General features: G+C 51.3%; 8 protein-coding genes across 8 annotated transcripts; 6 read left to right on the top strand and 2 right to left on the bottom strand.

Moving 5' to 3' along the window:
* Positions 1 to 951: 951 nt before the first annotated feature.
* Positions 952 to 2339, top strand: HER10_EVM0010438 (uncharacterized protein; the record flags this gene model as incomplete). Its single annotated transcript, XM_035479898.1, has 6 exons — positions 952 to 1098; positions 1161 to 1197; positions 1257 to 1324; positions 1393 to 1763; positions 1824 to 1891; positions 1963 to 2339. The coding sequence occupies 6 exons, from the start codon at positions 952 to 954 to the stop codon at positions 2337 to 2339; spliced, it is 1068 nt and encodes a 355-aa protein (XP_035329985.1).
* Positions 2340 to 2603: 264 nt separating this feature from the next.
* Positions 2604 to 3650, bottom strand: HER10_EVM0000157 (short-chain dehydrogenase/reductase SDR). Its single transcript, XM_035469951.1, has one exon. The coding sequence runs from the start codon at positions 3521 to 3523 to the stop codon at positions 2759 to 2761; it is 765 nt and encodes a 254-aa protein (XP_035328724.1). The 5' UTR covers positions 3524 to 3650; the 3' UTR covers positions 2604 to 2758.
* A 1241-nt stretch (positions 3651 to 4891) lies between these two features.
* Positions 4892 to 6675, top strand: HER10_EVM0002447 (uncharacterized protein; the record flags this gene model as incomplete). Its single annotated transcript, XM_035472158.1, has 4 exons — positions 4892 to 5071; positions 5134 to 5925; positions 5986 to 6283; positions 6338 to 6675. The coding sequence occupies 4 exons, from the start codon at positions 4892 to 4894 to the stop codon at positions 6673 to 6675; spliced, it is 1608 nt and encodes a 535-aa protein (XP_035328990.1).
* A 613-nt stretch (positions 6676 to 7288) lies between these two features.
* On the top strand, positions 7289 to 8667 carry HER10_EVM0009202 (short-chain dehydrogenase/reductase). Its single transcript, XM_035478697.1, has 5 exons — positions 7289 to 7468; positions 7528 to 7628; positions 7743 to 8158; positions 8214 to 8266; positions 8363 to 8667. The coding sequence occupies exons 1-5, from the start codon at positions 7390 to 7392 to the stop codon at positions 8566 to 8568; spliced, it is 855 nt and encodes a 284-aa protein (XP_035329828.1). The 5' UTR covers positions 7289 to 7389; the 3' UTR covers positions 8569 to 8667.
* A 1087-nt stretch (positions 8668 to 9754) lies between these two features.
* On the top strand, positions 9755 to 11726 carry HER10_EVM0002596 (cytochrome P450 52A11; the record flags this gene model as incomplete). The annotated part of the gene is made up of 5 exons (XM_035472302.1): positions 9755 to 9944; positions 10001 to 10218; positions 10321 to 10507; positions 10566 to 11581; positions 11652 to 11726. 5 exons carry the CDS (start codon positions 9755 to 9757, stop codon positions 11724 to 11726), a joined length of 1686 nt encoding a protein of 561 aa, XP_035329004.1.
* Positions 11727 to 12341: 615 nt separating this feature from the next.
* HER10_EVM0009725 (vacuolar membrane protein) lies at positions 12342 to 15995 on the top strand. The gene is made up of 6 exons (XM_035479202.1): positions 12342 to 12463; positions 12532 to 12783; positions 12839 to 12958; positions 13016 to 13903; positions 13956 to 14291; positions 14342 to 15995. Exons 1-6 carry the CDS (start codon positions 12452 to 12454, stop codon positions 15680 to 15682), a joined length of 2949 nt encoding a protein of 982 aa, XP_035329893.1. The 5' UTR covers positions 12342 to 12451; the 3' UTR covers positions 15683 to 15995.
* A 378-nt stretch (positions 15996 to 16373) lies between these two features.
* On the bottom strand, positions 16374 to 22268 carry HER10_EVM0004044 (uncharacterized protein). Its single transcript, XM_035473702.1, has 2 exons — positions 21004 to 22268; positions 16374 to 20811 (listed from the first exon to the last, which is right to left on the bottom strand). Exons 1-2 carry the CDS (start codon positions 21258 to 21260, stop codon positions 17265 to 17267), a joined length of 3804 nt encoding a protein of 1267 aa, XP_035329169.1. The 5' UTR covers positions 21261 to 22268; the 3' UTR covers positions 16374 to 17264.
* Positions 22269 to 25480: 3212 nt separating this feature from the next.
* On the top strand, positions 25481 to 25792 carry HER10_EVM0005296 (uncharacterized protein; the record flags this gene model as incomplete). The annotated part of the gene is made up of 1 exon (XM_035474918.1): positions 25481 to 25792. The coding sequence occupies one exon, from the start codon at positions 25481 to 25483 to the stop codon at positions 25790 to 25792; it is 312 nt and encodes a 103-aa protein (XP_035329325.1).
* Between the last annotated feature and the right edge of the window lie 200 nt (positions 25793 to 25992).

Raw genomic sequence — 25992 nt, 5'->3', positions numbered from 1 at the left:
CGGGTTGACGGTCAGAATGACTCTCAATAATACTCGAGTGTAAACGGCGCAGTTCATAATGGCACCGGGACTATCACATCGAGATCGAGATGTTCCTGTCAGGGTCCGCGTGGCATGACCGGCAGAAATCGGGGGGCAAGTCTGGACCGAGAATTACCCATACAGAGGAATGAAGCCGTCAAAGTCGAATGGGGAATGCTGGCACGAAATTCCCAATGTGAGATCGTTAGGTCGGCGTTATCAAAATTCACGTCCGGGGGAGGCTGGTAGACTTATACAGTGGCATTATAGCCCCTGAATGGACCAGTTCTGATACTTCAAGTCTCCAATATCTTCCAGAAGTCCCAGATATCCGGATCTAGAAACCTGATTTGCCTCCTTCTTTCACAAGCTGTCGCACCATCAAAGTCTTTGCTTGTGCCGAACCTGTTTATTGGGAAACGGTTGGCCAACTTCTTGGATGCCAAGGTAGGATACGCGGCGGGGATTTAGGAGCACTCCGTGGCTGTACCGTCGTTGTATAGCCGTAAGAAGGAATGCTATCCCTTGAGGACCCCGGCGCGACTTGCTCTTGATGTAGCATGGGGCAGGCTCATCCTGGCTTCAACCGGGGGGACGATCCGGGCCCACATCCCGAACGACTTTCTTCAGGAACGAGACCCCCTTCGAGTGTTGGAATGCCCCCGTTCATGCAGACATCTCAGCCTGGAACAGATTCAAGTAATGGTAATATGACCGCGCTGTAACTGCGCAAGTATTCGCGTGAAGATGACGGCACCTACTCAATATGATATCCTCCCTGAGTGCCCTTCGCCGCGCGTGCCTCCGAAAATCCGCAGATTCTTCATGCTTCACATTCAAAGTTTCCTTTTCTTCATGTTTCTAACTTTCTACAATCTTTCTGGTATTAGTCCAATAATCCTCTTTGCGCTGTGCGCGTAAGTTCACAACATGGTTGCGGGACCCAATGTCTCCGTCTTCGTCACAAGCATAATATTCACAACTCTTTCTTTTGTCCTGGTTGGGCTGCGGTTATACACGCGCATTGTGGTGGTGCAAAATGTTGGCATCGATGACTGGTTGATGCCTGCCGCACTGGTAAGCTCAATTTACCAACTCTCAGATGGAAAAGGGATGAGAAAGCTGAGATCTTTAACTAGGCGGCCTCAATTGGCTTTTGTGTCGTTGTAATGCATCGTGAGTACTTTCATCAGGCACATGCCAACGTCGAAGAAACGTTGCTCACAACGCCACAGAAATCAAGTATGGATTGGGCATGCCGATGTCTACTATCGCAGAAGATGACCTGGTCCGATTCTTCCAGGTACGTTAGGAATTATAGATGAATGTACTTGAAGGTTTGGTACATGTACTAACATTTCACATCGGCAGTGTCTCTGGGCGACGATTCCGACCTATAATCTAGCTCTGTTGCTTTGCAAGCTATCAATCGTCTTCTCATACTTGCGCGTGTTCAAGATCCCGACAACACAAAAGATTTGCAAGACCATGCTGGCTGTGCTTGCGGTATACGGTGCCTGGACTGTCTTCGGATCGATCTTCATGTGCGTCCCCGTACAGGCCTTCTGGGGCGACGGCACGGGGAAGTGCATGAACCGCTTGGCTTTCTGGTTTTCCAACGCAGCTTTGAACATTCTCTCGGACATTATCATTTGTTGCATTCCAATACCACTGATCAAATCTCTGCAAATATCCAAGAAGCAGAAGATTGCGCTCATCATGGTCTTCGCCGTGGGAGGATTGTGAGTCTCTATTTAACAGACTTTCTTGGTCTGGTCTGTAACTGACAAATTCTACAACAGTGTTTGTGTGACTTCTATGATTCGGCTTTACTCTCTTTACGAGATTTCCGTATCTACCGACACATCACGTAAGACTCGACTTGGAGAGGATTCGGCATAAAGCAACTAGTATATCATTAGGCTAACACCACACAAATAGGAGATGGAGTCCACATTGCAACATGGTCCGGCATAGAGATCAACGTCGCCATTGCCTGCGCCTCTGTCCCTGCGCTAAAGCCACTCATCGTGAAGGCGTTCCCGAAATTGTTGGCGAGTACTCAGCGCAGTGGGTATCGATCAGGCAATGCGTACAGTGGGATGAATGCTGGGGACTCGCATCACATGCAATCAATGCGGAGTCGGAAAGCTACCAAGACGAATACAAACATCGCCATTGAGACAAAAATAGAGATTGTCAGCCGCAACGGTAGCCAAGCCGACTTGGTACGACAGGGAGGTGGAAACGGCACCATGGTGGCTGAGTGTTATTCAACAGAGGAGAGACCGCCGGCTCAAGGTCGTGATATGGTTTGAGGGGAGTGAATCTGTAAAAGAACATATCATTTTAGCGTCAGAGAAAAGCAATGTTGTAGGACCGTAGAACAAGGGGCGATCGGACAACGTGTTCATGATGGTACATGTAATAGGAGTTCGAGAGGAGATCCGGTCCCTATCGAGTTGCTGTAGATCATCTAACAGACTAACAGTGAATGTTTCAACGTACCTAGTGAGCAATCATCACAGTGTCTGGGAATTCTGAAATACTTGGAACGCAAACTTGATCTCATCAGAAAGGCCTAACGCTGAAGATCGTCCGAAATGGAACTATAAGTAGATTACTTTTAACGTGATACGCTTGCATTGCCAACCCGCGTCTTTCAACAATAACGTTGCAAGGGCTAGAGCTTTTACTCTAGAACAAGATTCTCTCCCAATACTTTTCAGTTCCTATCCTAGAAAGTCTCCTGTGCCGGCCTCATATCCAACTCATGCGTCCAGAGGGAGCTCGGCTGCTGTGACAACCAAAGATACAACTCTCCAACATCTTCCGCGCGCATACGCTTGCCGGTCTTGGTGTTCTCATTCTCTTCATCGATAATTCCGCCATTGGCAATAGCATGAACCACGTGTACACCAAACTTGCTGTGTTCCTTTGCAATAGCCTGGGCTACCATCCTCGCGGCTGCTCGAGATGCACCATAGGCAGCGTACTGCTGATTTGTGCGCATGGCTCCCAAAGTGCCCGTGAAAATGATGGTGCCCTTCTTCGCACCCTCAGTATCGGAAAGGAGCGTCTGCCCTCCATTTTGTGCATACATAAGCTTCAACGCTTCTTGCGCAAATACAACGCCTCCGGTTGTGAAGGTGGTCATGCTGTCATTGAAAGCCTCTGGTGTTTCTTCGAGGAATGGCTTCCTGCTCGAGTTCTTGACGTGGTATATGGCGAGCTTGAGCTTGAGATCTTTGAAGTCTGCATGATCTGCGATTTGTTGGAAAGTCCGCCGGAGGTTTTCGGGCTCAGTGTCTGTAGGAAAGGGGTGGAGTATGCCATTGGAAGACTTGCGTAGATCGGTCGCAAGATTCTGGAGGTTTTCGGGGTTTCTGGCAAGTAGTGCAACTGCCAAGTTGCCATGTTGAGGGCTGGCTAGAATTCGAGCGATCCCGGCGCCGGAAGTAGGCCCTGCACCGATGATGATTGCGAGTCCTTTGGGCGCCATTTTGTAGTCAGTCGCAACTTTATGGTGGTGTCTTGAAGTACAGGTTGAGTTTCTAATGCCTGGTTCTGATTACATGGTCTTGAGTTAGACCATCGGCATAGATATTTCCCATTTATATACTCATACATAGCTCACTGGACTGATTCTAGTGGTGCTGGTTAGACGTCCTATTGGAATGGACGTCATTGATCGTCCGATCCGTGCCCAGGCCGTGCCCCGCGCCGACTTACAGTGGAATAAAGTGACAGAAATTCGGGGATAAGACGTCACGATTTGCTCAAGACGCCTATGTCCGATTTAGTGGCTGCAACCTGCTGACCATGCTGACGGAGGCAGCTCTGGCTGACTAAACCATGCTTTATGTCCATCATCACCTTAGCTAATAGCCAACTGAATAAGTTGTGTGTGCAATTCTCTAATTGTCAATGGCAGGCGATCCGGCCTGGCGGATGCCACCTCGCTACTTTGGATATGGACATACACGCTCTTATCATTGCAACGCGATGCTGGTATGTTTGTCACCTTTAGTCGTTTCTCTGGCCGGCCTACTCTATCAACACATCTTCAAGATATAAAAGGCTAGAGTGAGTATTAGCCAACAAAAAAGCTACGCCAAGGGGAATACAAATATAAGCTGGTTGGAGTATGTTGCAGACTCAATCTTGCATCGCCTTGACTGGAAGATTTCCTCAGAAGGATTCCAACATTGGAGATATGAGACTTAGTGCCTTTGGGAGCCAGGTAAATACTCCAAGAGAAATAGAGTCTTGAAAGAGGCATGAAGCTTTGAGACCAGATCTGGTTAAGTTGCTCGAATTAAAGCGGCCATTTGCATCTCTAAGCAGCCATTGAACGTAGGTCAGTCCCCGCGGCGTTGTTGGGATATTTGTCGAAGGCCTTAAAATCCGTCATTCAGCTGGGCAATGGCGTCATCTTTACCAATGTAATCGAGAATGGAAGATTTGACGTGATTACGTTCTTTCTCTCATCATTGGCTGCTTTCTTTGGAAAACTGGCACACAGAATTCCTTCCGGCTCGTACATCACATACACCTTTGCAATCAAGACTACGCTGAAGCAAGGTTCACGGAGTTCGGGTACTCTGAATCCATCTTGGCGCGTGTAGCAGCACACAGAGCCAATCGTAATCCTCTTAATCAAGTCTTACTGCATGAGTGCAGAAGACCTCTGAGATTTGAATATTGCGACATGGCGGGGTCGATGATTAATCTTCTTTTGCTGTAGACTAGAGAAGAAGGTCCTCAGGTGTTGTTCTGTAGATAACTTACATTCGTTCAACTCAAATCTGAAGCAGAGCTCGTGCGTATTGTGCATGATTTCCTACGTTAGACGTAACATTCAAGCACAATGACCGTGACAAACCCATTCTCCCAATTGAACATCAGAAATCTTTTAGGACAAGCTATAACTCTATCTGTTCTTATCCTTGCCGGCTATTTACTACAAAACGAAATAAAGAGGTATCAAGGTAGAATCAAACATCTTCCGGGTCCGCTTGGTTGGCCTGTGGTTGGCAACCTTTTCCAGGTAACTGAACACCTATATACCATGAGTACTCGTTCGTGGAGAAAGAGACTAACACATCCCAGAACCAAAACCAAATACCAGCAGAAACATACCGAGTCTGGGCAAAGAAGTATGGGCCCGTGTTTCAGATACAGCTAGGAAATACCACGGCTGTTGTCGTCAACACTGTAGAGTCTGCCAAACAGTTATTTCTCGGACAACGCCATGCGATGAATTCTCGACCAACCTTCTATGTCTTCCATGGAAAGGTCAGCAAAGCCGTTACAAGTATCGGTACCAGCCCGTGGGACGACTCCTGTAAACGTCGCCGCAAGCTCGCAGCCGGGGCATTGAATCGTCCGCGGGTAGAAAGCTACGCACCTATTTTAAATATGGAGGCACGAGAGTTTCTCAAAGATCTATACGAAGAATGCTGTCGTGGTTCGGTGGATCTCGACTTCCGTCCGGCTGTCAGGCGCTTTGCCCTCAATCTCAGCCTAACGCTCAACTATGGGACAAGAGCCTCCAATGTCAAGTCCCTGGAGGATGATCCTCTATTTTCCGAGATCATTTATGTCGAATCTGAGATCTCAAAACTTCGCGACACAGGAAAGAACTACACTAACTACATACCCTTGCTGCGATACTGGGAGCCGATTGCTAGTGTGTTAGGCTTACAGTCCACACCGAAGAATCATGCTGGGGACATTGGCCGTCGAAGATTGGAATACAACGACGTACTACTTAGCCGATTAAAGGACGAGATTGGTCTGGGTAAAGACAAGCCCTGCATTCAAGGTGCTGTTTTGAAAGATCCTGAGGCGGCAACCCTTACGCGAGAGGAGTTAATCAGTGTGAGCCTTAGTATGATGGCAGTAAGTTCATCCTATAATCAAACCGGAAGCTCATGTCAAACTTGTCCTGACATGTTCCAGGGCGCCGACTCGAACCAGCCTACCTTGGCTTGGGCTATTCTTCTGCTTGCGCACCGCCCTGATATTCAAGACAAAGCATATGCCGCCATCCAAGATGCTGGTGTTCTACAGCAATCATCCAACACATTTGCTTCTACAAAGATTGACTACATAGATGCACTGACGAAAGAGATCTCGAGATACTTTGTCGTCTTGAGGCTCGCGCTACCAAAGGCGACATACGCTGATGCCACCTGGGAATCCGCCACGATTCCGGCCAACACTCTGGTTTTCTTGAACAGCTGGTCCTGCAACAGAGGTGACTTTGCCGCAACTCAGGTGAAGTGTCATATTTGACTGACCGCCAAGCCAGACCCTGATCTATTCAAGGAGCCTGGAGTATTCGCCCCTGAGCGTTGGCTTCCAGATGCACCGGATCAATACGCGCATCAATTCGCCTTCGGTATGGGGGGAAGAATGTGTGTAGCGTCTCACCTTGCACACAGTGCCTTGTACACAGCCTTTTTGCACTTGATCGCCCGGTTCAAGATCTTGCCTGCAGACGGTGAGGATTCTGTGGAGATCGATCCGATTAAAGGACTTGATGGCCTCTCGTTTGTTGCCAAACCGAAAGGTTTTCAGGCCAAGTTCGTGCCAAGATATGGAACACGATTAGACGGTTGGTTGAAAAGCCCTGATGAGTGCTTGTAGAAGTCTGTATGAACTCTTATTCTTGAGAAGAAATAGAGCTAGTCGATGGCAAGGTTGTTTGTGTTCAATCAGTTGAGTATTGCTGGGACATGTTGATTCACTTCGAGCTTGGGGACCAAAGGTAAATTAAATTGTAAGTGGAGGTATCATTTACGGACGTCCGTGTTGAAGTTAAGTAGAATTACCCAAATCAGCACCTCAGAGGTGGTCTAAAGAAAGTTGTGCGACTTGTCAGCATAGACTGCCACCCATTCTATGGGCGCCACGCTTGTACATTTGCCTTATTATCTTGTAAAACCTACGTGAATGGTCCGATGCCTTGAGATTAATAAGGTATGCCGGGAAATGCACGTAGAAGGACTGAAAGCATAGCTTGCCGTTTCCCCGACCTGCAAAAGCCTAATGTAAGCCCAGTAAGTAGCTGTCCACTAATCAGGACCGCGCAACATCCGAACACCGGGGATCAGACTGCATGCAGTCAGCAGCCACTCGCAACTGATCATTGTGATGGATAACGGACTTGGTGCAGAATGTCGCCATAGGTCGTGCGGGCCATTCTACCGAACCCCGCCGGACACCATTAATTACTTAAACCACCGAGCTACACTATTTGGACATTTAGATCATTGCTCTCAACCCAATAACTCTATGCCCAGTAACTAACTCACACACATCAGTTTAAGGGGAAACGGCTTTTAATCTTTGTGTTCCAAGATGTCTTCTCCAAACCTCAACGCTGCCGACCTCTTCGGCGTCAAGGGTCTCATCGCCGTAGTTACGGGTGGGGGAACTGGTACGTCATTCATCAACCGCAGTAGCAACCCTCCAGTATTTGCTTACGATTCGACTTAGGCATCGGTCTCATGATTGCACAAGGCCTCGAGGCGAACGGGGCTATTGTATACATCATCGGCCGACGGAAAGAAGCATTGGAACAGGCGGCAAAGACAGCTGTAAGTTTCTGCGAGAGCGCTTGGCCCAGTAGAGTCTATCGCCCATACCGTTTATGCATGGCCTTTATGGTCGAGAGGTATTACGACTGATGTTGGCGCCCCAACTGCGAATAGAAAAATGGCAACATTCGCACTATCCAAGGTGACATCACCTCAAAGAGCGACCTCGAGCGAGCGGTCGCAGAGATCACGGAGGCTCACGGATACGTCAACATCGTCATCGCCAACTCAGGCATCGGCGGACCGGCTCTCAAGGGCTTGCCCCCTAACCCGACCATTGCTCAGTACCGCGACTTTGTCTTCGGCTGGGAGCAGAAGGACTTCACGGAGACCTTTGCCGTGAACGCTACCGGCGTGTTTTTCACGGTCGCAGCATTCCTGGAACTTCTTGATGAGGGTAACAAGCGCAGCAACTTCAAGCAAAGGAGCCAAGTCATCGCGACTAGCAGCATTGGCGCGTACAACCGCAACCCTATGGGCTTTGCTTATGGAGCCTCAAAGGCAGCTGTGGTGCACATGTTCAAGCAATTGTGAGCAGTCCTGAACGAGTTGCAAGAGCCGGCTTCTAGACTAACATCTATCAAGGAGCACCACACTGGTTCCATTCAACATCCGCGCCAACGTAATTGCACCTGGATGTAAGTCTACTTCCTTCCGACGCCACGTAGGGCACTCATGTTGGCTCGGAGTCCATGGGGCGAGATCTTCAATCATCTACTAATCTCAATCTTCAGTCTACCCGAGCGAGATGACAACAGCAACGGTCGAGGCCCACAAGGAGGGTTGGCCCAAGACTACCATTCCTGAAGAGAGGGCGGGAGACGTAGAAGACATGGCTGGCGCTGTGTTATTCTTGGTTAGCAGGGCAGGCGCTTACACCAACGGCAATGTGCTCGTAACAGACGGCGGAAGACTTGGAATCGTGCCGTCTAGCTACTAAGCGACTTGGAGTTGTAAGTGTGAATACTTGAGAGACGGTGAATAAGAACTGTGGTATAGTCTCAGTCCTTCATTTTTCTGGTGACACAGCTGAGGGTGAAAGTCTTGTTTTGTAAATAAGATTGAAGTTTGTGGTCCATCGAGAGGTGACTGTGCCTCGGTTGTGGACGAGAGAAAAACGAACTTTATCTAAATTTCAGAAGAACAGATGTCTAGCGCTCAAAGATGAGCTTAATCTGTGAGATAGGTCAAGGTCTACACATGAAGGGACGCTAATTACGCTAATCCTTCTCTACACTTCAAGATGTAATGGGCGACAGGGATCGCTCATCTTGAAAAGATGAAGTCTCCGATGTGACGGTTGACCAGCCTAAGTCTCACATTTTCGATGGTTCGTATTCGTGACATTCGGAAAAGCTCCTACTACCGAAACCCAGGAAAAACGGCACTATTTGAGTGTGAGAAATGCGGAGATCATAGCGGGCTGCCCCCGCTACTCCTGCACATCTGAACCGGGGTGATGTCACCCTAACGTGCCGCAAACACATGGATACAAGGGATGTAGCCAACCAGAACCGAGGAGTTTTACGATCAACGCCTCCAAGTACCGGGAAGGAGCAATTATCCATCCGGCATCTTCCCGCTATTCTAGGTTCTGACTGGAGTTCTTGGCTTCGGCTGGACAACCTTCCCGCAATGTGCCAATCCACGCGAGCCACTGAGACATGAGATTGGCTACATTCTTCACTCATTTGGGGCGGACAACCTCGAACTCACAATCGCAAACCAATGAAAGAACAACAAAGAAGTAGGCATCATGGGGGAGCTGAAAATCGGATGTGGACCACCTGTTCCCAATGTTTGTGTCTTAACCTAGCCAAGTACGTCCTGGAGGCAAGCGAGCAAACGAATCGGCGCGCTCCTACAGGCTACTGGTAAGTCGAGGCATCATAGCGCTGGTCGCGCTGGCGGCCACTGGGTTCCAGACTGAAAGGGTGGACTGCTCATCCATGCTCCTGCTGAAACGGAATCTACACATCCGATGCAGGCTGGTATGGGAACCACCGCCCTTTATATCCATGACCACACCCAGTTACCAGCTTTCGGCTACCTTTGGGGGCCTGCATCCGAACTTGACTTGACTTTCTGGCAGAGATTTGCTTGGGAGTCGAGAGCGATATCTCATCATGTTAAGTCCTTTGTCAGTGGCGCTTTTGGCGCTACCGGCGCTTCTGTTGTACCTGTACTCTGCCCTCAGTTATCGCCGGTTGAAGCAATACGCCAACTTTCCTCAGCTGAAGCCTTCAATAGTATGGGGTCACCTCAAGGCCATAAATGAACACCACGTGAAGCGCAATGAGAAGGACTCTCAACTCGGTACGTATTAGCGACGGAAGGTATGTGGTGTTGTGGGCTAATATTAGATTTCGCAGATCCCACCATGGGAGATATGCTCGAGGAGATCGGCAATCCTCCCATCATGCTTCTAGACCTTCGTCCAGTCAGCCGGCCCCTGCTGGTTATTCGAAGCCATGAGATCGCGGAGCAGGTATCGAGACAATCAAAGATGTGGCCCTACAGCGCACCGAAGTCCGACACCATGATGTATCTCACACCGCTGCTGGGCGAGAAGTCAATCGTAATGTCTCAAGTAAGGAGTTCCTTCGCATGTTTCACGTTCGTTCTCTTTCTACAGAACATGGACGCGAAAATTATCAGTCAGAATATGATTTAATTTGAACTCTTGTCGCAGGGCTCCGGATGGAAAGACATGAGAAAGCATTTCAACCCTGGCTTCGCTCCTCAGCACCTCATGAGTCTGATGCCAGTAATCTTGGAAAAGACTCAGACCTTCCTCGCCAAGCTCGACGAACTCGTGGGGACGGGTGAAGAATTTGAGCTGGAGCCGTTGTGCACTAACCTTACTTTCGATATCATTGGTAAGTCTCATCAATTTTCTGTATTTAGAGCCGCATCTCACTAATAACTGACAAACAGGTGCCGTGACGATGGATGTTGATCTTAACGCACAGCTTCCCGAAGACCAACAGATAGAGTTCATCAAGGGCTACAAGGAGTTCTTAACCTCATACAGGGAGGGCAGTGGTATACTGAAGTGGTGGGAGAACCCACAGCTGGGCAGGAAACGAAGGCGACTTGCCAAGTCTTGCAATGTCTTCCTCGAGGATGTCATTCGTCGCAAATTCAACGATGTGAAGCAGGACAAGGGGTCATCGAGCCGGAGTATTCTGGCTCTCAGCTTGAAAGACACACAGGTCTTGACACAGGATATCATCGACGGGACAAAGGATCAACTCAAAACTTTCATGTTCGCAGGGCATGACACCACCAGCATCCTCCTCCAATGGGCCTTTTACGAGTTATCAAGGACGCCTCGGGCAATGAAGAGCCTTCGGACTGAACTAGAGGGTCTCTTCGGCCAGGACTTGAGCCCCGAAGTCGTCCGGGAAGCTCTACTCGCCAGGGGTGAGGAGATTACCCAGAAGATGACCTATACCTCGGCAGTCATCAAGGAGATTCTGCGCCTGTACCCACCAGCTGGGACTGCGCGCCTTTGCCCCCCGGGCGCGAACTTTCACTTGCAATTACCAGACAACAGCAGCCTCTGCGTCGATGGGATGGTTCTGTACAACTGTGCCACTCTCATCCAGCGAGACCCTGACGTCTACGGAAGCACCAAAGACGATTTTGTACCCGAGCGATGGCTCGGGAATACGGACACGTCGATGGCGACGAATGACGATGAGAAGATGGGCATCGGCAAAGCTGGCGAGAACGAGATTCCTGCCGCCGCCTGGAGACCTTTTGAAAGGGGTCCTAGGAACTGTATCGGACAGGAGCTTGCCAACATCGAGGCCAGGGTGATTTTGGCTAGTGTGGTGGGCAAGTATGTCTTTGAAAAGGTCGGTCTAGGGGAGGCTACGCTGGACGAGAAAGACCGTCCCATCATCAACGAAAAGGGGCAATACAGGTCCAACACACAACTTTACAACGTAAGCCTTCCATTAGGATAATCCCATTGGGAGCCTCATCCAAGATGCACACCTCACTAACATGTCGTAGACGAGACAAATTACTGCCCGGCCGGTTGACAACATGAGGGTCCGAGTGAAGCACCAGGCCCCAACAAGAGCCTGAGATATTACGGAACCGTCGATGAGGTCTAGAAATAGCTTGTCTGCCCTGTAAGCAGACGCTGTCGGTCAAATACAAACTATTGAGGGGTCAGCTTGGTGTCAATTTGGTGTTTTGCCAATGCCAAAAACTACACACCTCCAGTAGTTCAAGCTTGTTTGGTTAGAGAAGTGTTCGTAAACTATATCGCATTCCCACGACTTAAGATTTGAGCTCCTAGGCACTAGGCACCTCATCTTTTTTTAAAGAGCGTTGAATGGTGAACTCTGCTATTTGGCATTGAATTTGGATTACAAAATGGCGCTGGATATCACTCATAACGTGACATAAACACAGTTCATTTGAGCATTCAGAGTCACAATCGACGCGAAACTCTCAGCTTGGATATATGATGCGAAAACTCACTCAAGATATCTAACATGCCTCATTGACATGAGCAAGACCTGATTAATGGTAGGGTTGGAAGTGTGGCTGGTGCATGCAAGAACGGCTTATTTCTTGTGGCGCATGCCATAGGTAGTCGGGAAGCTTTGGTCCTGCAGGTTGGGGTTGCCACAGGCGGGTGGGTCACGCTCGGAGACCAGCGGCAGCGACAGCGACAGCTACCAAAGCTCCCCACAGCAGCGTCATTGGAGCGCGAGGCACCGACGTCAATCAACAACCGCTGTTGCGCTCACGCTCGCCGACCTTGCCTTTCTCACAACTTGCTGTCGCTAGGAGATGTAGCCATGGCCTTTCAGGTTCGTTTGCGAATTCCCCCTCAAACTGCTCTCTGCGACCAGACGTTCGCTAACCACTTGCTTCGAAGTGGAAGGCATTCGACTTCTTCGACGTCAGCCAGGTCCGGCTCGCCGATGAGGAGACCCGAGTCTTCTTCGAGAGCAACGAGATCGCTAGTGTTTGCTCCGGCTCCGACAGTCTATTCCTCGGTAGCTACGATGGATACGTTCGAATTGTCGGATCGAGTTGGAAGGTGGTGAAGAGCTTCCAGGCTCACGAGCTCGGGACGATCACACACATGCGCCAGATCGAGGGGACAAGCCTGCTTGTTACGGTCGCTGTAGGTGAACGCAACAACCTTGAGATGACGAGAACGGGAACTGATATCTGAGTAGGAAGACCTCAGCAGTGAGCCGGTGTTGAAGATCTGGGCTCTGGACAAGCTGGTGAAGAAGACCAATATGCCGACTTGTTTAAGCACTTTGCAAATCAACAATGGCAGGAAGCAGTTTCCGGTAAGGGAAGAATCGATCGCATTCTACCAAAGCATCAACTAATTACTTATCATCTAGATCTCGGCTATCGATGTTCTCGACAACCTTACCCAAGTAGCAGTCGGATTCGCGAACGGCACGGTGACTCTGATCCGAGGCGATTTGATCAACGACCTGGGGGCGAAACAAAGGACGGTGCACGACTCGGAAGAACCTATCACAGGCGTGGAGCTCATGACGGATTCCCAAGACGTCACAACCCTATTCATCTCAACAACAGCCCGAATTCTGAAGCTTGGGATTTCGAGAAGGGGCCACAGCTCCCCACCCAAGACTGTGGAAGACATGGGATGTCACGTTGACTGTATGACGGTTGATAAGAAGACAGGAGACGTGGTAGTCGCCCGAGAGGATGCCATCTATACCTACACCTTGGAAGGAAGAGGAGCGCCACGTGCGTACGAATCGCCGAAAAGACTAGTTTCGATCTACCAGGATTACGTTGCACTGGTATGCCCACCATCGGCTTCCACCACCGACAAAGGCAACGACACTATGCGCCGCCGCTTTGGAGGTGGAGGTGGAGCAGCGGATGCGCTCTTCAACGCATCAACATTCGTTCTTCTCGAGCCAGACCTTAGAGTGCTCGGTCACACACAATCTCTGATCTCGCCATTCAAAGCCATCTTCCAAATCTGGGGCGATCTGTTCGTTCTCACACAAGATGGCAAGGTAAACCGATACCACGAAAAGTCACTGCAACAGCGCCTCGAAATGCTGTACCAGCGCAACATGTACCCCTTGGCTATTGAACTGGCACAAAAGTCACGGCTGGATGCGACACAGCAGAGCGGCATCTTCCGACGCTTTGGCGACCATCTCTATCAAAAAGCTGATTACGACGGTGCCATGGTCCAATACATCAAGGCGATCGATACCACTGAACCATCACAGGTCATCAGAAAGGTAAGCTTCCACATCCGGCAGGAATAGAGCGCAGGTAGACTAACAATCACAGTTCCTCGATACACAAAGAATACACAACCTGATACAGTATCTCGAGCAGTTACATGAGCATCGCAAGGCAACGTCTGACCACACAACATTACTTCTGAACTGCTATGCAAAGCTCAAAGATATCGACAAATTGGAGGCATTTATCAAATCGCCCGGTGACTTGAAGTTTGACCTCGAGACTGCAATTACTATGTGTAGGCAAGGAGGCTACTACGAGCAAGCTGCATATCTGGCCAAGAAGCACGGCGAAATTGAACTGGTCGTGGACATCCTGATAGAAGACTCCAAGTTGTACAACGAGGCTCTTGATTTTATATGGCATCAAGACCCAGAAGTGGTGAGTTTCATACCTCTCCAGTATTTTGGCCAATTCTGACAATTCATTAGGCATTCCCTTGCCTCAAGAAGTATGCCAGAGTTCTGATCGAGAACTGTCCAAAGGATGCGACCACGGTCTTCGTGGACTACTACACTGGCAAGTACCGTCCGAGGCTACACTTTGTACCGATTGAGGACAATGGAGAGGCTGTCGTAGCTGGCGGTATGGTGGCCGGTGCAGCAAGTGCCGTCCAGAACCTTTCCAACTTTTTACCTCTGCCATACATGAACACATCCTCTCTCCAAAGCCCATCCACACCGGGCAATGGAACAGCCATCAACGGCGATGCTCAGATCATCTTGAATCCCGACGACATTCCTGCGCCGAAATACACCCCACCGCCTCCAAGGACTGCTTTCTCATCCTTCATCGACCACCCAGACGAGTTCATTGTTTTCCTGGAGGCATGCCTAGAAGACACAGGTCTTAAGGAAAGCGACAGGACAGACCTGTACACCACACTCTTTGAGATGTACCTACACAAGTCAAATGAGAAGAAAGGGGAGCAGCATCGGGAAGAGTGGGAGAACAAGGCGAAGAAGCTCATCGAAGGAGAAGACATTCCGATGGAGAGTTCCAATGTCCTGTTGCTTTCGCACCTTTCTGATTTCAAGGACGGCACAACCTTGGTCAAGGAGCAGTCCGGTTTACTCTTTGACATTTTCCGATCGTACACCTCAGCCAAAGATACCCGCGGAGCCATCAAAGCCCTTCGAAAGTATGGCCCCGAAGAACCGCAACTGTACCCGGCAGCACTGGCATATCTGACTTCCGACCCCCGAATTCTTCGGGAAGCCGGATCAGAAGAGCTTTCTGCCGTGCTCAACAAAATTGACAAGGACGGTCTCATGGCGCCGTTGCAGGTCATTCAGACGCTAGTCGGCCAGTCCGGCTCCTCGGGCGGCGTCGCGACAATGGGAATGATCAAGCCTTACCTCCACGAGACGATTGAGCGCGAGCGCAAGGAGATTGCCGCCAACCGGCGCCGCATCTCGGCCTTCCGCAGCGAGACGGAACAGAAGCGAGCCGAGCTCGCCGACCTCGGCTCCAAGCCGGCCGTGTTCCAGTCGACGCGCTGCGCCGTCTGCACGGCGCCCCTCGATCTTCCGGCGGTGCACTTCCTCTGCAAGCACAGCTTCCACCAGCGGTGCCTCCGCACCGAGGGCGAGTGTCCGCAGTGCGCCAATGATAACGCGACGATCCGCGCGCTGCGCAAGACGCAGATTGAGACGGCGGGGAAGCATGAGCTGTTCAAGGCCGAGTTGGAGCGCAGCGAGGATCGGTTCGCGACGGTGGCGGAGTGGTTTGGTCGCGGCGTCATGGGGGCGCCTAATGCTGACACTGCGTAGGTGGCCCTGCTACTTCCAAGGGTTGGGTTGCTGTGGAAGGAGGTTACTCGGCTGTCTGAAGGGAAGGCGTGTTTCTAATTGTGGACTTGAAGGGACTTACTACTCGTGGTTCGCCTCAAGTTTGTTGTCTTGGGGAGTTAGTCCAGGCTGTGATAGTGGTGGTGGGGTGTCGGTGGAGAGAGAGCGACGAACACATTGAGGAAAAGAAGATCGAGCTACTCTGTTTGTATCGCGTAATTACTGTCATCTTCATAAGCTTGTGTCTCCCTTTTTTTCTACGCTTATGGGGTAGACTCGCTAGACACAAATACCAGATTCCCCATTAGTTTGAAGGATTTTGACGCGGGTTGTTCGTTTAGTGACGTGGATTGCAGTAGTATGAGTGGCAATTAGGGAGCTACCGTCAGACAAGTCTCATACAGGTTACTGACGGTCTGGGTTTTGGACACCCGTAAGAAGATTTTTGTCATGCTGGCTTTTGCTACAACTTATCCTGATTCTCGGGTAATGATGAATGCTGTCACAATAGAGTAGTCTTACATGGACTGCTTCAACTATCGATGACATTTTCGACGCAGCTCGTCAGGAACAAGGATACCTAGGCGCAAACGAACACGCACAAGAGATCACAGGGACAGTCTCCAATACAGAGCCACTTGTGTTTTATAATGTGAGGAAATGGAGAAAATGTGTTCATCGCTTCTATTCACTCATAGACGAGTCTTCCCATCGCTTCTCTTTCGCGATCTGTGGTCGGATTTGGGATGTGTACATGCAAGATTTCCTCCACAAACAAAAGGCGCCGAGAAACAAGAAGCGCCGTTACCATCTGGGCGATAGACCCGATCCCAGATGATCAACCTCCCGCCTCCGCTATTAGAAACACAACCCCCTCCCGAAACCTCGCTGCCGATGCTAGATAAAGAAAAAAAAATCTGTTCAAACTTCATGGGGTGTGGAAATGATGAACAGGCATGACTATAGACCCCTATCCAAGTCTGACTTGCCCCGCTGCCCTCACCTTCCACTGCAGACAAATGAAAAGCATGGGGGAAGAGTCTAATCGTCGATGCATCCTCCTCTGTCCCATAACCCAAAACCCTCCCCTGATGGCCGATTTCCCCCAACCTGCCTCCTTTCGTAGTCCCCTCCGTCATTTCTCCTCCATTCGTGGCCACATGTCGTCGTCCCAGTCTGCTCTGATAATTCATCCGCCAACCACAGTGGCATCTGAAAGAGAGGAAAGCGTCAAAGCAAAAGACTGCCACCATTGCAGTCCTTCTCTATATGGAAAGGAAGCGCGCTCGAATCGAAACTGGCAGCACATATGTGCCAGCGGGAAATGTGCAATCTGATTGCATGCTGTTCTTGGGATATGCTTCAAGCAAGAAAATGGATTGTGTTCAAGCAGTTGAACACGCAGGCAGAAAACCTGAAAAGTCCACTGACTGTGTATAAATGCTGTGCCAAAAAAGACCACCCCGAATCCATTGTACAGGTTGGAAAAAGTATGAGTCAAGTTGGGTGCTTATAGTAATGTACCGCGAGCTAAGCAGGTACTCGAATGCTGAGCACGCTAAAGTCAGTCGGCGCAGGTGATGACCTCTTCGCCAATGGCAACTTTCTTGGCTGTCTCTGTACTAGCAATGCTCGCATTTGTGTCACGTCGCCTTGCACCGAAAGGTATTCGTTCGACGTGAGTATTGGTTGAGGATTTCTTCTTGGTCTTCGCCATCAAAAGGCCCTCGTCACTATCACTGTCGTCATCATCGTCCTCTTGTGGACGCATATCGGGACTGTGATGAATGGGCGGCGGGCTTCTGTAGACTGGGCTGCGTGTGATGCGAAGCGGGATCGGGCCGGCATTAAATGACGCATTGTGTGTCTCGAATCGTCCCTGTTGCTCGAATTGTTCCAATGGAAATCCAGCCATGGGCTCCTTAAGGTATGCTGGAGGTGTCAGGGAATCTGTCGTTTCGAGCAAACCAGGCTTATTGACAACAGCAGGCTCCACGGGCTCAGCATCGGATACCGAGCTGGCACCGCTGAGAAGAGCGGGGAGCGAAGGATCAGATTGGAAGGCGAGCATCTCCTCTTTCGTGTGGTGGTTGACAGACGAGACGGGACTGGCTACTTCGCTGGGATTCGTTATAGGAGAAGCCAAGCCACCGATGGATGTCGAACGGGAGGACTTTTCGGTCTCCATCGTGTCCTCACGAGATGGAGGTGGCGGCGTGCCAAATCGCTCGTCATCGGGCGAGAGAGGGCAAGGTACTTCGGTTGGATCGATCACGGCAATGTCTGACCTGACGTCGTCCGCAGCTTGTTGAATAACACTTTCTGCGATTTGCTTGCGCTGCATCTCGCATTTTGCGCGGGCGAACGACTCAGGAGTTGACGTATTATATGTGCGCGGTGGTGGCGTTCTTGCCTCCGGTATATCCCGCACATTTTCAATCCTGTGTGCTGTCTGCGGTCTCTCCTCTAGGTCGGCCGTGAGGCGCTGGTTCTCATAGATGTTTGAGTCCGATTGTGGCTGGCCATGCTGGTAGCCGGTGACAGACCGAGAGGAAAAGAACAGTGGCGAAGCTAGGGCGCTGGTAGCCTGCTTCGCCTTACCCAAGTCCACCGATCGCATAGCTCGAGGCTTGCCGGGAAGGCTAGGCATCCTATGGAGGGTACCGGGTACACTCGCCGTGGTGACGCTCACTTGTGCGGGGGCGCGCTTATCTTGGTCTCTGAACACGCCACGCTCGGCTGAGCGTGCACGGAGAGCTTCCTCTGTCAAGGCATCGTATCCACGTGTTTGCCGCATTTCCTTGGACGGATCGTCCAGTGTGGAGTCACCGGAAAAAGGGGTAGGAGGTTGTGTCCTGACCTCGGGTAATCCAGCTGTAAGCGTCAAAAAGCTATTGCCATTCGATGGGCTTTGCGAGTATCTCTGAAAAGGCTTGTAAAACGACGCTGTCCCAGGGATTGTTGACTGATCTGAAGGCGATGCCGTGCCACTATTCGTCCTCGAGTCACTGTAGCTATTCTGAATGGCATGTAAAAGGGCAGCTCCTTGGCCCTTGACGGGTTGAGCGATAGCCGTAGCGAGAGGGTCGTAGGGGGATTCATACGGAGAAACTGTCTCGCTGTGGACAAGAGGATGGTCGGAGCCGCCAAAGGCAAAGTCTTTGACGTTGGAAAAATAGTCTTCGCTCTTGAGACTCTTTCTGCGTGCTTCTCTCGAGTGTGGCGTGGGCGGTACATTGAACATGCTGTCTCCAGCCGAGCTGGCAGCACTGCTGGCAGCTCTCCGCCTTGACCGGCTATCGCTTCGATCCCCTAAAGGGTGCATCAACTTTCCGACTGCCTTTTTCACGGTAGATCGTGCGCGTTCCAAGAAGGCAATAGGCACGACAGCGCGGGCTGCCTCTTTGTCGTTGACCTGGACTCGCCTGCCCGAAGTCTTGGCTGGGTCAGTCTCAGCCAACCACGCTTCCACATCTGGAATTCCTTTTGCAACCCAGGCATGGGTCTTGATATCCTTCAGACGAATTCGCTTGTCCGGGTTTTTGGTAAACATGTTTCGCAAAAGGTCCTGCAAGATCGGGTCGATGTTCTCGTAGGCAAGTTCGTTGTCGTCCCTGTAGGGAGGTCCGTTATGCCGCTTGAAGAGAGATTCAGAGTTGGGAGGGGTAGAAGGGTCCACTGCCCTGAGGCGTTTTTGGGGGATGAAGACATCCTCAGTGGCAATTTTTCGAAACATCTGCCATTCATCTTCGGCCTGGAAAGGAATACGTCCGTAGATGAGGCAGTAGAGCGTTACGCCAAGTGACCAAATATCGATCATTTCGGAAATTTTCGGTTGTTCCATGCGGTCCGCGTCGGTGTAGCACAGTTCAGGTGCGAAGAATGCCGGGGTGCCAACTGTCTTGGCCAACTCAAGATCATCGTCGAAATCTTGTGCTTCGGATTCTGAGACCGTCTCATCGTCGGCCTCGCCTTCTCGGATGGGACGGCCAAAGTACGAAACACCAAAGTCGGAGATCTTGACGCGGTGGTCTTTGGTCCATAGTAAATTGGCAGGCTTGATATCCCTGTGTACGACACCTTGGTAATGCAGGTACTCCAGGCCTAAGACAGTGTCTCGGAAAGTCGTTCTTGCCTGGTCGATGGTAAAGCAAGGAACGTAGGAAAAGTCTTCAGCGAAAGGGTCGTGCATCCGAGTGTTCCAGTCGACCGAGGACATGTGCGAAATGATAGAATCGGCCATGCTGGGTGAACGACCTCGAAAGGCCGCGTCTTCCATGTAGGCGCCATACATGGTACCATCGAGTGCGGTAGCTGAGCCTGGGTTGCTGGTCTGTAGCGGGCCTGGCGTCTCAATGTCCTCGGTGTCGTCGATGGCTTCCTGGTCAAAAACAGTGTCGCGAATTGACTTCACAGACTGAGACCGCGATGGCGCTCGAGATGTTGCCCGGGATGCCTGCAGCGAATTGGGTTGTGACCCTTCGCCTCCGAAAAAGTCCAAAACTCCTAGGTCGTCCCTTGAGGGAACGCGGGATTGCGATCCACAACTCGCGTCGTCAGAAATGCCGTGCTCGATACTCCAAAACTCATGTGTGTTCATGTTGGCTCGAGACATCTTTTCCCGCTTTTGCTCCCGGATCTTGTACCTCTCCTCCATTATCTTTTCGTAGTGCTCCTCCTCTGGGGTCAACGGCTGACCTCTGGATTCTCTCTCGATGCGACGACGCTCATGGTGGCAGATGTGTGGTAATCCCTTTTTCCTCCAGACAACCTCGCCTAGCTCCACGTGTTCGAGAATTAGGTAGATTTTTTTCAATTCCGGATCGTCGATAATCTCCAGCAGCGAGACGACGTTGGGATGCCTCATCTTCTTGAGGATGGCGATCTCTCTCATCGTCTTTTCCTGCGGGGACATAGCCATGACCTTGCCGAGTCGGCGTCTCTTAGAGTACCGTGGAATGATCTTGATAGCCACATTTTCGCCCGTCTCGAGATTTCGGGCAAGCTTGACCTTTCCGTGCACACCTCTGCCAATTTCTTCGATGACTTCATACTGATTGATGAGCTTGCGGCCGGTAATGCTGTCGGAGTCAATCAAGGCTTTATGTGTCCTGGTCACCAACATGGTTAGCTTATCAGATAGTCATCCCCTTGTCGCGGGGCCCGCGGCTGGCCCCCGCTGTCAATTACGTAGTCACGATACGGCCTCACCGATAGAGAACCGTCGATTCACACAAAGGCTTTATTTGAAAGAAGGCGCGGCCACAACATGGCATAGCAAGGACCAAAAAAGTTGTACTCACTCTCTGACTTTGTGGTTCTGGAGTGGGTGAAGGTAGGGACTGCTCGTCTCGACGTTCGGAGTGTTTGAGTCGGACGAGGCATGGATCGGAAAGTTCATTTTCGGACGCGGGTTTGAGGGACTGAAAAGTCCCGGAGAGGTCATTGGCGTGCTAGCGGAAGACCTCAAGGGTAGGGTATTGGAGGTGGGCGGCACAAGGGCCAGCAGATGAGGGTTGTGAGAGTTCCTCTGGTGAGGAAGAGGCTGTTGTGAGTCCATAGTATTCGTGGAAGCGCTCAGGTTCGACTGGTCGTGAAATTCTCAATCGGCGACTCGACATAATGAGGGGCGTGGGAGAACGAAGAACGAGGCTCGCACGGCGGCCGAGGAAAAAGATCGCAACGACGGTTCAGGCTTTAGATTGCCATCATGGTAGGAGCGGTTCGATTGTGTAGTGTAGGCGTAGATTCGGGTTGGGTGACTGGGAATGAAGTCGAGGAAAGATGTCTGGATCGTAACGAGCCCACAGTGACACAGCGAAGGCTTGGACGAGAAGTTGGGTCGTTGTAGTGCGAGGGAGGAGGTTGGTTCGCGGATTTCGTTGTCGGGAAGTCGAAATAGACGTCGGAAAAGTCGCTAGCAGAAAGGCAAGGTGCTAAGGCGGGACGCAGGCGGGACGCAAGATGAAGTATGTATTGTGAGGCGATGTGAAGTCAAAAAGGGTTGGATGGACAGACGGTCGAGAGACAAGACCGAAGAAGTTCGAAAGGTAGGCAAGGTCAGGTACTTCCGGGGGGTGGGCGGGACTAAAAGACGAGGGGAGGAACAAGACGAGGGATCTCAGTCTTTTTTTGGTGTGGTGGGTGTGGGTGGGTGTGGATTTGAAAAGCCAAGCAAGGCAAAGCCAGGCAAGGTTGGGAGTGAGGGGAGGCAATAGTGCACAGTACGAGAGTACCTAGCGCGCGAGCCAGAAAACCGCGGAGGGTGAGGTCGGGATGAGTGAGTAATAGTGTATGTACGAAAAGTACGTAGGTATGTGTGATTTGGTGGGTGTGTCGTATGTGAGAGTGAGTGAGAGTGAGGGCGAGAGAGAATACAAGTGAGAGAGGGGAATTTCTGGGGTTGGGGATCGGGATTCTGACTGTGTGAGAGTGGAGTGTTCTCGCTGCCGGTGCTTGCTAGTTGGTGTTGCGTTGGTGACTGAACGGGGTTATTGGTGTGAATGAGGGTGTGTGGGTGAGCGAATTGGGAAATGGACGGAGACCAAGAGGTTTGGTTTGTCTCTGTTCTTTCCCTTATTTTTCTTCTGCTTTTTTAATTGGGGAGGGGGAAAGAAGTAGGTAGGTTGTGATGGGCGCCGCAAAGAGTGGGACATTCACACACCTCGCGTCCAGCAGCGCCTTTGGTTTCGGGTCGCTGTGGATGGTGGAGAGCGGATGGAAGGCACGACTGATTGATTCCCAGACAAATTGACATTGGAAGACACTTTCTGCTGCTGCTGCCGCCGCCACTCCTGCTCTTTCTCAGTCATGTTCTACCCCGTGTGTATTTACGATAGTCACCTGTGCGGGAGTGTGGGTTTGTGATAGAGATGATTGGAAGGGGGATCGGAACCTGGAAAGGTCAGGAAGGAGGGCGGCGGCGGCGGGCAAGGAGGAGCAACCGGGTCTGGTATTCTTGGGAAGACGAAATAGCAACGGGACACAACGCAAGGAAAAGACTAGACAGGCCGCAGGCCATGCTGCGTAGGCGCGGCGCCCGCAGTGGAGTCCATCCAATGTTGGACTGAAGCTGGAAATGTTCTCCTACGAGACTCGAGTAACGAAAGTGACGAGAGAGCCCGAAGCGCTACGGCTGCTCAGGCCGGGCTCGCTCTTTCCTCCCGTCTGCTTCCTTTCCTTCTTTCCGTCTTCTTCCTGAAGTGCCCTCGCTCTCACGCCTTTGATTCGAGAGATCCGTCCTCGCTCGCTATTAGCCTCGCGCTTTTGCACAGGCCACTGTGCAGCTTAAGACGGGATGGCGGGAGGAAGAGGGATGCTGCGAAAAAGAAGAGGGCCGGGAAGGAGGGGCGCCTGCACCTTGCGACCCAAGGTACCGTGCACAGAAGGCCAGAAGACACGGTATGCGCGTCTGTGCCTTTGGGCGCGGCCAACATCCTCCTGATTGGTCCCGATTGCAGACGAGGACCTTATCTTGAGTGGGTCCACTGCATTGGGACTGGCGTAGAGCTGGGGTGATGCTGGTGGATATCCGCACAGGTCACCGCCTGGAATTCCCCGTCTTTTTGCACAGCTTGCTGTAGAGATAAGGAGCATCCGCACCTGGTCGCACAACGAGGCGCAAGTACGGCCCAAGGCACGTTCGAAGCCATGATCCTGCAGTGCCTTCCTGACTCTCCTCAGTACGTACATACTTTCTTGTAAGTACCCTCAGATACGTCCTCACTGCCGCACATTTGACGTCCAGATATCCTCAACACTTACAGAGCATTACTGCTCATATTGCACATGCTGCGTATCAATTCATTGCCAAGGCCACTGCCCGAGTTCTCAAGGCAACATCAAGCCGAAACGATACATCTGGGAACTGTAGTAATACGACATGGCCGGAGGGTCTGCGTACAGCGCGCGCAGCTCACTTTTGCTTCCTAGTAACACCTCACAGTGACCCAACAGAGCAACCTCACCCTGCAGGCGCCATGCAGCAAAGGCTACGACGGATACGCATCACAAAGGACTGGGCTCTCTCATCTCGTCCCATCATCACGAGCAACCAAACGTCGTTAGCAGCTTATATCGTCTCAGAGCTCCGTGGCTTCTCGTCTAGGCCCTCCTATAGGCGGCCTGGCCGTCGTCGCTGCCAAGTAGTGTACGCCTCTACCATCTATCTGAAGTTCAGCTACGATGACATGCCATTATCTTCAAAGCCTAGGGCAGTTGGCCGAAAACTGACAGGTCGAGGCATGTAAGCTAGCTCAGCTCAACGGGGACGTGCAATGCAGAGCCAGCAAAGGGTGTGACAGCCACCTACGATTGACACAAACCCAACCAAAGCCCGTGTTTCGACTCGTCCATCTTTTCTATGTAGCTACCACGCCGTACGCACCATGGCGTCCACTCGAAAGTATGAGCAGCTAGCTCTTGGGTTGGGTTCCCAGCAACTATCCATCTGCGACGTTATGCTGCACTCTACTTGCCGACATCGAGCTCCGTCGAATCCGCCCTAGGAGTGTTTCGATTCTATTCTCTGTTACCCTCCTCCCCCATGCCCGTTTCTTGCAGTTCCTTGCCTCACCCTCACAGCAGCAATCAGTCAGTGTCTATACCTTAGGATCCCTCCCTCGAATCTCGATGACGGATCGTTCTGTAAAGAATCAAGAAAATCCCATACAGTCCAAGACTCCAGTCAGGTACGAATGGATCCTCATACGACTCGGTAGCCGCACATGCCTCGCACCACGTCGCTTGCTCCATCTAATTGACCTCCTGCATGCTTGCATAGTTATGGATACCGTGCCCCAGTTCGGAGCGGTATTCCTTGCAAGAAAGAGACAACTCGCACACATGAGAAGTGAGAACAGGTTGTGTGCTGTCTTGGCCAAGCCAGGAGAGGCAGCGACCTGTGGGCACTGGCAAAACCGCATTTTGAAAGCCAAAAGGCACGGCGAGCACAGGGGTCCAAGACGGATGGATGTGCGCGCACTGGCAAGGATGGCCGATGTTTGGCCCGTGCTGCGGCTGCGAATTCAAGATTCGACAAAAAGTGAGTGTCAGACAAACTTTTGGTGGCAGCCCTTGGCTTGGCTGCTTGGGGGCTCCAAAGACAGAATCGCTGCCAAAAAAGAAGAGAAAAAAACTCGAAAAAAGAGAACCGAAGGGCCAAATCCTCACCATTACGATAAAGGTACGTACCGATCCAGTTTCTGAGGGCCAAAGCGGGGACAACGGGACCACGACCGGGGCCGGGGCAGGGGCAGATGGAAGCAAGACTGCAGGAGCAAGGGCAAGGGCAGCAGCTACGGAGAAAGGGAACGAGGGACTTCCGACCAGGTACCTTGCCTTATCGCGCCATGATCTGCATCTCGTCATTGGCCTGCTGGAGCCTCTCACCTTTCTTCGCGACATGCGCCGACGACAAGGCACGTACCGATTTCTCCCCGCCGTTGGCCTTCCCTGCCAGGACAGTGGAAGGTAATAGGTACGAACCACAGCAAGGCAATCTCTACCTAAGCTCTTGCCGTTTGCTACCAATACAGATACGTACTGCGACACACCACCGGCACCACAACCCTGAGCATCCGGGAGAAAAATAAAGACAAAAGAAAAAGGAAAGAGGCCAACGACTCCTTATCATCACCTCACTTCACCTCAACTCACCAGTCAGGGAGGTGTGTTGGTCCTCGGAAGACAGTACAAGCCATTCCCAACCGCAAAATCCTTCGGCATCAAAAGGTTGGGATACACTCCAACGACGCCTTTAGCTAAAGTGCCTCGCGAGGAATGCACCCATGCAAGACATGTTCCGCTACGCAGCGACACACGCGTGATGCAGATGTCATCGACAAGAAGAGTCAACTCAGTCAAGTCTCCGACCTGCGGCAAAGTCTGCAAGACAAGCACAAAGATGATGGCCAAGACTGCACGACACCAAGACATCCAAATGTCATCGCTGGCAGTGCTGCAGTGACTGCACCAATTCGAACAAAGGAACCACCCATCGACCTTCGCTACGCCTCCTCGCGTGCTGGGCGTGTCTCGCGCCTCTTCTTCCACTTGTCTTTCCACGAATGCCTTATTACACTATCCAGGTAGTCGACTAGGTACTCTACGGATACCTATCTTTTCATCCGGCTCTTCAACCCGGCGGCCACCATGCTCATGACTAATACGGCACACATTGGGGGACAAATCCCACCTCTTCGGTCCCAATCATTCAACAATTTCTAGTTGGCCGATGCAAACACACTGGACCAGCGGCCCAACCCGAACGGAGCCTGATCCGTCTTCGGGCA

Source organism: Colletotrichum scovillei (genome assembly GCF_011075155.1).
Source record: "Colletotrichum scovillei strain TJNH1 chromosome Unknown Contig00009, whole genome shotgun sequence".
Taxonomy (NCBI): domain Eukaryota; kingdom Fungi; phylum Ascomycota; class Sordariomycetes; order Glomerellales; family Glomerellaceae; genus Colletotrichum; species Colletotrichum scovillei.
The sequence above is the reverse complement of the archived record's forward strand: the minus strand, read 5'-3'. Positions and strand labels throughout refer to the sequence as shown.

Coding starts and splice junctions, on each gene's coding strand:
- HER10_EVM0000157 (XM_035469951.1), bottom strand. CDS start 3,523: ATGGCGCCCAAAGGACTCGCAATCATCATCGGTGCAGGGCCTACTTCC.
- HER10_EVM0009202 (XM_035478697.1), top strand. CDS start 7,390: ATGTCTTCTCCAAACCTCAACGCTGCCGACCTCTTCGGCGTCAAGGGT. Junction 7,629..7,742: donor AACAGGCGGCAAAGACAGCT/GTAAGTTTCTGC, acceptor AACTGCGAATAG/AAAAATGGCAACATTCGCAC. Junction 8,159..8,213: donor GTGCACATGTTCAAGCAATT/GTGAGCAGTCCT, acceptor ACATCTATCAAG/GAGCACCACACTGGTTCCAT.
- HER10_EVM0009725 (XM_035479202.1), top strand. Junction 12,784..12,838: donor GCCTGCTTGTTACGGTCGCT/GTAGGTGAACGC, acceptor ATATCTGAGTAG/GAAGACCTCAGCAGTGAGCC. Junction 12,959..13,015: donor ATGGCAGGAAGCAGTTTCCG/GTAAGGGAAGAA, acceptor CTTATCATCTAG/ATCTCGGCTATCGATGTTCT.
- HER10_EVM0004044 (XM_035473702.1), bottom strand. CDS start 21,260: ATGGACTCACAACAGCCTCTTCCTCACCAGAGGAACTCTCACAACCCT. Junction 20,812..21,003: donor CAGAACCACAAAGTCAGAGA/GTGAGTACAACT, acceptor GTTGGTGACCAG/GACACATAAAGCCTTGATTG.